The sequence below is a fragment of the Dendrobates tinctorius genome, unplaced genomic scaffold (genome assembly GCF_039654945.1).
Source record: "Dendrobates tinctorius isolate UK_male_01 unplaced genomic scaffold, ASM3965494v1 ptg000017l, whole genome shotgun sequence".
NCBI lineage: Eukaryota > Metazoa > Chordata > Amphibia > Anura > Dendrobatidae > Dendrobates > Dendrobates tinctorius.
In genome coordinates, this window is record NW_027361685.1 from 2,352,627 (window position 1) to 2,362,682 (window position 10,056).

Sequence of the window (10,056 nt, forward strand, 5' to 3'; positions counted from 1 at the left end):
GTCACCTTCCCCACACTGGCACCACGGCCACCAACGTTCGAGGTACCCCAGACCAGGTCCACAGGCCCACAAACCGGACTGTGCCCTGGGGTACAACAAACACATGGGGGAGTTGATCTTTGTGATCAAGTCCTCCAACCCTATAGTGCTATGCGGAAGGCGAAAGTGTGGTATAAAAAACTGACTGTGAAAACTGGCTGTGCACATCATACAAATGGCACAGTATAACGCATGCGTGCTATCACGATGTGCAGGCCAGACCAACAACACTTTCCTTCAGTTCCAGGAGGCGGTGATAAAGGCCCTGATTTTTGGAGAGGAGGACAGAGCATGCCCCAACCCCCCTGGAACTCAAGTTTCCCATATGGTACCAGGACAACATGCTATAAAAGGGGGAAACATGTCCTGACAAACCTGGACTGTGTATGAATGAATGCTTCAGAATTCATCACATGTCCGTGTACTAAACACATCCTGACACTCCCCTACAGAACTCACCCACACCAGGCTGACATACACAACACCACACACCCCAACCTGACATACACTACACCACACACAGACCTGACATACAAAACACCACACACACCAACCTGACGTACACTACACCACACCACACACCAACCTAACATACACTACGTCAGGTTGGTGTGTGTGGTGTAGTGTATGTCAGGATAGTGTCTGTGGCGTAGTGTACGTCAGATTGGTGTATGGTGTGGTATAGTATACGTCAGGTTCGTGTGTGTGTTGTAGTGTACGTCAGGTTGTTGTGTGTGTGTGTGTGTGTGTGTGGTGTATACTGCACCACACACACACACCAACCTGACGTACACTACAGCACACCACACACCAACCTGACATACACTACAACACACCATACACCAATCTGACGTACACTACACCACACCACACACCAACCTGACATACACTACACCACACACCAACCTGACGTAGTGTATGTTAGGCTGGTGTGTGGTGTGGTGTAGTGTACGTCAGGTTGATGTGTGTGGTGTAGTAAATACCACACACCAACATGACGTATACTACACTACACACACCAATCTGACATACACTACATACTTTCCATACGCGACATGGTGTCCGCTAACGATTGGAGCTAATTTTCCCTTCAAAAAGTCAAATGGCGCTCCTTCCCTTCCGTGCGCCCAAACAGTGGTTTATGACCACATATGAGGTATCAGTGTACTCAGGAGAAATTGCCCAACAAATTTTAGGATCCATTTTATCCTGTTACCCATGTAAAAATGAATAAATTGAGGTTAAAACAACATTTTTGTTGGAAAAATTAAAATGTCTATTTTTTTCCTTCCACATTGCTTTAGGTCCTGTGAAGCAACTGAAGGGTTAATAATCTTCTTAAATGTAGTTTTGAGCACCTTGAGGGGTGCAGTTTTTGGAATGGTGTAACTTTTGGGTGTTTTCTGTCATATTGAACCCTCAAAATGACTTCAAATGTGAGGTGGTCGCTAAAAAAATGGTTTTGTAAATTTTTTTGTAAAAATGAGAAACCGCTGGTCAACTTTTAACCCTTATAACTTCCTAACAAAAAAAATTTTTTTTCCCAAAATTGTGCTGATGTAAAGTAGACATGTGGGAAATGTTTATTTATTAAACTATTTTGTGTCACATAACTCTCTGGTTTAATAGAATAAAAATTCAAAATTTGAAAATTGTGAAATTTCCAATTTTTTCACAAATAAACGCAAAAACTATTGACCTAAATTTACCACTAACATGAAGCCCAATATGTGACGAAAAAACAATCTCAGAATCGCTAGGATCTGTTGAAGCGTTCCTGAGTTATAACCTCATAAAGGGACACTGGCCAGAACGGCTAAAAATGGCCAGGTCATTAAGGTCAAAATAGGCTGGGACATGAAGGGGTTAAACCTTATATAAGTCAGTTCAGATATGGTGTACCAAGATGGCGTCTGTGTCTTCAGACAACACCTTGGAAGGAATCCTTGGAATGCAGAAGCTGAGATACTGGATACCATATATGGAAGTGAAGCTGAAATGGACCTATCATAGACTGACACTGGCTACTCAGGAGATTGTGTGACACCCATTTCCTGTCTCTTTGTCTTGAGAATAAACTTCAGTTGTGTGCAAGCCTTTGCTGAGAAAGGAGTAGACATCTAACTCTGTGTTCAGTGTGACTCTAAGCGCTCACTTGGCCTATATTGGGTCAGGTGCAAGCAATCATATAGATCTCGCTTTAAGGGATCACCCTCACACTAATCCCAGGAGGTAGGTGGATCCTCCAGGTCGTAAGTTCTATAGAAAAGGGCTTTCACTGCCCAAAGTCATTTGAACAGTTTTGGGTGGAGGAGAATGTTGTGGTCTAGAGGCAAAATGGTGATCATGGTAATACGGCCGGACTACACCACCGATAAAGCAGCCACAGCCGGTGACTGAGAGGAATCTGTGACTTCTCTGCATTCAGTGGTTACTACTCACCTGGGTAGTCATATGTGGGAATCTCCTCTTTACACCACTCATCACCCCTCACATATGTCTCTGTAGTATTAATATGGGTCAGATCTTCACCCTGAAACAAATATTGTAAAAGTCACCGACAGATGGAGAAGTCCCATCTATGATCAGCTCTAATCCTACCATCTCCACCGCTCTCATTACACAAGTATAAAACATATAATACTGGTGGATAAAACAAGACTGAGCACAAGACCTTCACAGCCGTCTACACATCATAGGGGAGATCTCCTGACACCTTCTCTCCATCTACCTGATGATCCTGAGGAGCACTGGGATCTTCTTGTTTACAGTCCTGTGGAAGAAGAGGACGGGGATATCTCTCTGGTGTTGTCCTCTTACTGGATAGATCTGGAGGAAACACATACAGGGACTGAATTCATTCTCTACATACAGATAATTATAGGCTGTGTGTATTTAGTCCTGTCTATTACCTGGAGATGTGAGGGGCTGGGGAACCTCCATTATGACGTTCTTGTACAGGTCTCTGTGTCCTTCTAAATACTCCCACTCCTCCATGGAGAAATAGACAGCGACATCCTGACACCTTATAGGAACCTGACACATACAATGATACCATCATCCCCCGATCCCTTCATAGTGTTACTGTATAATGTCCCAGCATTCCCAGCAGTGTCACCTCTCCAGTCAGCAGCTCAATCATCTTGTAGATGAGTTCTAGGATCTTCTGGTCACTGATGTCCTCATGGATCAGGGGGTGAGGTGGAGGCCCCGTGATTGGGCTCAGGGGTCTTCCCCATCCCTCAGACACAGGGTCCTGACAGCGATCACTGGAGGTCTTCTTCACCACTGTGTAATCCTGGTTATGGAGAGACACATTAATAAATCTCACTACAGACATTTCCAGAGTCCTCACCTCTCCAGTTCTGTCCATCTGTTATTCCCATAGATAAGAATGATGTAATGTGACGTCATCAGAATCTCTCACCTCTCCAGTGAGACGGAAGAGGATCTCTAGGGTGAGGTGTAACATCCTCTCCGCCATCTTGTCTCTGTCCATATCCATCCTTGATGGGTAAATCAGGAAAATTCTCTTCTGTAGAAGATCTTCACTGAGAGGATCCAATATTGTAGAGACCTGAATGAAAAGAAGAAGATCCGATGTAACATCATAAGAATCCTGTGTAATAATACAATGACAGCATGCAATTTGCAGAGTCGGGAGATATGACTCTGCCAAACAGATACATATACATACACACACATATATACAGAATATATCTATATTTATATAATTTCACCATCAAAGAAAGTAAGGACTGCAGCACTCACTGATCCATATTGAAAGTCCGTAGTTTATTTGTAGCAAAAGTTTAAAACTTCATGGCCGGGAGGCGGAAGAAAGGAGTGAGTAAACTCTAACGACGGCCTAACAGCGCTTCCACGGGTCAGCTATATATAACATATATATATCTATTTATATAATCGTCTAACTCTGTCTGTCTGTAACGGAAATCCCGCGTCGCTGATTGGTCGTGGCCGGCAGGCCGCGACCAATCAGCGACAGGCGCAGTGCGCAGGCGCAGTCCGGAATTTGAAGGACACACGCCACCGCTACCGTCGGGAGATCAGCGGCGCTAGGAGTCGGGAGACTCCTCCGGACCTTGGGTACCATAAACCTGTAAAAATAGAATTAAAATAAAAAATAGTGATATACTCACCCTCCGACGGCCCCCGGAGCTCTCCCGCCTCTAACCACGCAGCCGGCATCTTCCGTTCCCAGTAATGATTTGCGTGAAAGACCGCTGATGACGTCGCAATCTCGCAAGCATCGCGCTCTCGAGAGTGACGTCATCTCCGGTAATTCGCGCTAAGCATAACTGGGAACGGAAGATGCCGGGAGCGTGGAGAGGAAAGAAAGAGTCCGGGGACCGTCTGAAGGTGAGAATAACCTTTTTTTAATTTTTTTTAGTCTTTTTTACATGCTATCTTTTACTATTGATGCTGCATAGGCATCATCAATAGTAAAAATCCACACTTGCGGACAAAAAAGAATATTACTCCTTCTTATCCAAAATGAAGCGAACCACAATTATATTAAAAACATGTAACTTTATTAAACAAAACAGAGATAATTGTCTGCTGTTTTTTTCCCCTTTTGGGGTAGGTTATCAGGAAACAATGAATATGTAGCCAATTTTAAATGTCTTTATTTTGTTTAATAAAGTTACATGTTTGTAATATAATTGTGGTTCGCTTCATTTTGGATAAGAAGGAGTAATATTCTTTTTTGCCCGCAAGTGTGGATTCATGTGTTGAAGTGCCTATTTAAATACTTGCAAAAAATTGTGGTTTCAATCAATAGTAAAAAGTTGATCACAATTGTCAAAAACACTATGCTTCACAAGTGTGACCAACCTGTCAATCACATTCCAAGCGATGCTTCAAATCGTTTGGTATGCGCTTGAATTCCGCGCGTGAATAACGAGTGAAAAATGTTTTCTGCGGCAAAACGCATACGAATTTGGCCATATTCAAGAATACCCGATGCGTTATAATTGGGCCACCATCTAGTGTACATATACAGTGGGGAAAAAAAGTATTTAGTCAGTCAGCAATAGTGCAAGTTCCACCACTTAAAAAGATGAGAGGCGTCTGTAATTTACATCATAGGTAGACCTCAACTATGGGAGACAAACTGAGAAAAAAAAATCCAGAAAATCACATTGTCTGTTTTTTTTTTCATTTTATTTGCATATTATGGTGGAAAATAAGTATTTGGTCAGAAACAAAATTTCATCTCAATACTTTGTGATATATCCTTTGTTGGCAATGACAGAGGTCAAACGTTTTCTGTAAGTCTTCACAAGGTTGCCACACACTGTTGTTGGTATGTTGGCCCATTCCTCCATGCAGATCTCCTCTAGAGCAGTGAGGTTTTTGGCTTTTCGCTTGGCAACACGGACTTTCAACTCCCTCCAAAGGTTTTCTATAGGGTTGAGATCTGGAGACTGGCTAGGCCACTCCAGGACCTTGAAATGCTTCTTACGAAGCCACTCCTTCGTTGCCCTGGCGGTGTGCTTTGGATCATTGTCATGTTGAAAGACCCAGCCATGTTTCATCTTCAATGCCCTTGCTGATGGAAGGAGGTTTGCACTCAAAATCTCACGATACATGGCCCCATTCATTCTTTCATGTACCCAGATCAGTCGTCCTGGCCCCTTTGCAGAGAAACAGCCCCAAAGCATGATGTTTCCACCACCATGCTTTACAGTAGGTATGGTGCTTGATGGATGCAACTCAGTATTCTTTTTCCTCCAAACACGACAAGTTGTGTTTCTACCAAACAGTTCCAGTTTGGTTTCATCAGACCATAGGACATTCTCCCAAAACTCCTCTGGATCATCCAAATGCTCTCTAGCAAACTTCAGACGGGCCCAGACATGTACAGGCTTAAGCAGTGGGACACATCTGGCACTGCAGGATCTGAGTCCATGGTGGCGTAGTGTGTTACTTATGGTAGGCCTTGTTACATTGGTCCCAGCTCTCTGCAGTTCATTCACTAGGTCCCCCCGCGTGGTTCTGGGATTTTTGCTCACCGTTCTTGTGATCATTCTGACCCCACGGGGTGGGATTTTGCGTGGAGCACCAGATCGAGGGAGATTATCAGTGGTCTTGTATGTCTTCCATTTTCTAGTTATTGCTCCCACAGTTGATTTCTTCACTCCTAGCTGGTTGGCTATTGCAGATTCAGTCTTCCCAGCCTGGTGCAGGGCTACAATTTTGTTTCTGGTGTCCTTTGACAGCTCTTTGGTCTTCACCATAGTGGAGTTTGGAGTCAGACTCTTTGAGGGTATGCACAGGTGTCTTTTTATACTGATAACAAGTTTAAACAGGTGCCACTACTACAGGTAATGAGTGGAGGAAAGAGGAGACTCTTAAAGAAGAAGTTACAGGTCTGTGAGAGCCAGAAATCTTGATTGCTTGTTTCTGACCAAATACTTATTTTCCACCATAATATGCAAATAAAATGAAAATAAACAGACAATGTGATTTTCTGGATTTTTTTTTCTCAGTTTGTCTCCCATAGTTGAGGTCTACCTATGATGTAAATTACAGACGCCTCTCATCTTTTTAGGTGGTGGAACTTGCACTATTGCTGACTGACTAAATACTTTTTTTCCCCACTGTATATAATCGTCTAATTCTGTCTGTAACGGAAATCCCGCGTCGCTGATTGGTCGCGCCCGGGGACAACACTGAAGGTGGAGGAAAATGGCGCCCGCAGCAGTCCTCCACAGGAACTTCACCAACGATGTGCCCTGCCTTAACTTGAGCAGAGGAGGGCGAAAAAACCCCGGTCAGCAAGGGGCAAGCCTAAGGCAGGACGCAGATGCTGTTCAGAAGGAAATCTCCACACCGCCCGAACACCGGGTAGCGGTGATGTCACCACAAAGGAGGAAGATGGCGCGTGCAGCAGGCAGAGAGGGAACCTTTACCAGCGGTGTGCCCAGGGAAAACAAGGTCAGATGAGGGTCCAGCTCCCCAGGTCTGCAAGGGGCAATCCCAAAGTCGATTCCAGAAGCCTTTCCAAAGCAATTTTCTACACCGCCCGAACATTCATTGCATTATTCTTAAATCTTCATAAATAAACTACATACATATTCTAGAATACCCGATGCGTTAGAATCGGGCCACCATCTAGTGTCATTTAGACACTGTTCATATGTTCAGGTTTTAAATACATTAGATAGGGACTGCTTCAATAAGGGTTACCTTGACGAGGTGGAGCAGCTTGGGATACATTTTTTTGCAAAAAAAGTATTGACTAAATACCCTGTATTTGTTGTCATCTTTTTATCAGCACTTGCTGACTACTGTTATATGTCTTACTGCAAGGTATTTCTGCACATTTGTCATTCTGTGCTTTCTGTTTGTGTTTCACCATCTAGTATAGGATAATTATATATACACACACATTATAGCAGAGTCATATCTCTCGACTCCGCAGATGGCATGCTGTTGTTGTAGGCCCAGACCAGATGGTATGGAGATGAATGAGGGAGACCAAAGTTAAAAAATAGACTTTCCTTCACTTAATAAGAACTTGATGAGAAGTATATACATCAGATGGCAGGCACAACACTTTTGCTGATTTAATAGCAGAATATAGCCGAACATGCACAGCACAAAAGCCGGAGTTTCCCAAGCTGTATGGCAGTGTGGTAAACACTGGTGTAGTGCTTCTGATTGGCGGTAAAATCATCCCCGCCGGTCACAGAGCCGTGGTTCCCACACTGTCAGAACACAGCATGACCACCCAGCTGTGATTGGAGGTAAAAAGTTTATCTCTGGTCACTGGTGTCAGCTCTAATACTGCCATCTCCACCGCTCTCATTACACAAGTATAAAACATATAATACTGGTGGATAAAACAAGACTGAGCACAAGACCTTCACAGCCATCTACACATCATAGGGGAGATCTCCTGACACCTTCTCTCCATCTACCTGATGATCCTGAGGAGCACTGGGATCTTCTTGTTTACAGTCCTGTGGAAGAAGAGGACGGGGACATCTCTCTGGTGTTGTCCTCTTACTGGATAGATCTGGAGGAAACACACACAGGGACTGAATTCATTCTCTACATACAGATAATTATAGGCCGTGTGTATTTAGTCCTGTCTATTACCTGGTGATGTGAGGGGCTGGGGAACCTCCATTATGACGTTCTTGTACAGATCTCTGTGTCCTTCTAAATACTCCCACTCCTCCATGGAGAAATAGACAGCGACATCCTGACACCTTATAGGAACCTGACACATACAATGATACCGTCATCCCCCGATCCCTTCATAGTGTTACTGTATGATGTCGGTCTGTCATTCCAAGGATGTCATTCTAAGGATATCATCTGAAATATGCCTGAAAATGACTCCCTGCTATAGATGCTTCATTATTATTATTGCTATGCTTCACTATTACTATCACTCTGACAATCGATCTGCTTCATCCACAGGTATGTGTTCTGGCTGCAATACCATCATCACCCATCTTTCCTGACCCCCAATCACCCCTGTATCTGTCTGCTATCAATGGTATGTATCCCGGCTGCAATACCATCATCACCCATCTTTCCTGAACCCCAATCACCCCTGTATCTGTCTGCTATCACTGGTATGTGTTCAGGCTGCAATACCATCATCACCCAGCTTTCCTGAACCCCAATCACCCCTGTATCTGTCTGCTATCACTGGTATATATTATGGCTGCAATACTATCTCCCTTTGCATTTCCTCTTGTGACTTTAATTAATCGTCTCCTGTGTCTGCATCCAGTCTCCCTGCTGCTCCTCCCTTTCTGATCACACCTGGGCCCTTTCATGTGCTGTTAAGTTAGTATAAATTCAGACTAAGAGATCTGTCTGACCACGGTCCGTCATTGCAAGGATGTCTTCTAAGGATAACATCTGAAATGAGCCTGAAGTGACAAGAAGGTACGACTAACCGCTGCATTTACATGTACTAAATTTCTTTTGCCTTCTAAATTACTCTCACCATGCTGACATACGCTCTAACAGTTTTGGCTCCACTACTCCTCCCTCGCCTTCGCTATCCGCAAACCCCAGTGCCCGCTAACCAAATAATAATCTCTCCTTCCCTTTTGCCTCCCCACCTGACCTCCACTGCTGACCTGCTCCTCCACCTCAGAGCTCTCCTAATAAAATACAAAACAAGCCACCCACCCTCCTTCTCCCACACGCTCTCCCTCTCTCTGCTTCTCCTCACTGCTGGCGACATATCTCTCAACCCTGGACCCACACAGCCCATACCTCCCATTGTTGCCCCCTTCTATCATTCCCAAACCAACACAAACACCAGAAATCTTTCCCACCTCAAATCCATGCCCTTGACACCCACCACCCTGCTCCCACTCTTTGGCTCACTCTGGCGTGCCAGCTCCGTCTGCAATAAACTCCATGTGATTCATGACCTCTTTACCTCTCGTAATTTTTCCTTCCTTGGCCTCATCGAAACATGGCTGACACCCTCCGACACTGCCTCCCCTGCTGTGCTAGGTTACGGCGGCCTCCACTTCACCTACACTCCTCGCCCTGGCAACAGACATGGCGGAGGAGTGGGCCTTCTCCTTTCTTCCAATTGCACCTTCAACCCAATCCAACCTCTACCCTCCCTTATCCTCCCCTCTTTTGAAGTCCACTCTGTCCGCATCTACTCTCCCTCCAACCTCCAAGTGGCCGTCCTATACCGACCTCCAGGTCCGACCACTGCCTTCATTGACCAATTCTCCACCTGGTTCCTTCACTTTCTCTCTGCTGACATTCCCACCATGATCATGGGTGATTTGAACATCCCCATTGACACCCACCATTCAGCAGCCTCCAAACTCCTGTCCCTTACATCATCTTTTGGACTTACTCTGTGGTCCTCCTCAGCCACCCAGACAGACGGACATACATTAGACATGGTTTTCACCCGCCTCTGCTGTCTTTCTAACTTCACCACCTCCCCTCTATCTGACCACCATCTACGCACTTTCTCATCCCTGTCCTCCTCAC

General features: G+C 44.8%; 1 protein-coding gene across 1 annotated transcript; it reads right to left on the minus strand.

Annotated features, from left to right (window-relative positions):
- Positions 1 to 3,112: 3,112 nt before the first annotated feature.
- Positions 3,113 to 9,856, minus strand: LOC141082378 (oocyte zinc finger protein XlCOF29-like). The gene is made up of 3 exons (XM_073566317.1): positions 9,827 to 9,856; positions 3,467 to 3,616; positions 3,113 to 3,337 (listed from the first exon to the last, which is right to left on the minus strand). Exons 1-3 carry the CDS (start codon positions 9,854 to 9,856, stop codon positions 3,113 to 3,115), a joined length of 405 nt encoding a protein of 134 aa, XP_073422418.1.
- Positions 9,857 to 10,056: the final 200 nt, after the last annotated feature.

Excerpts from the sequence above, each read along its gene's own strand:
- LOC141082378 (XM_073566317.1), bottom strand. The coding sequence starts at position 9,856 with ATGGGGATGTTCAAATCACCCATGATCATG. Across the intron at positions 3,617-9,826 it reads TCAAATCACCCATGATCATG|GTCTCTACAATATTGGATCC; the intron begins GTGGGAATGTCA and ends CTTTTCATTCAG. Across the intron at positions 3,338-3,466 it reads TCTTCCGTCTCACTGGAGAG|GATTACACAGTGGTGAAGAA; the intron begins GTGAGAGATTCT and ends CTCCATAACCAG.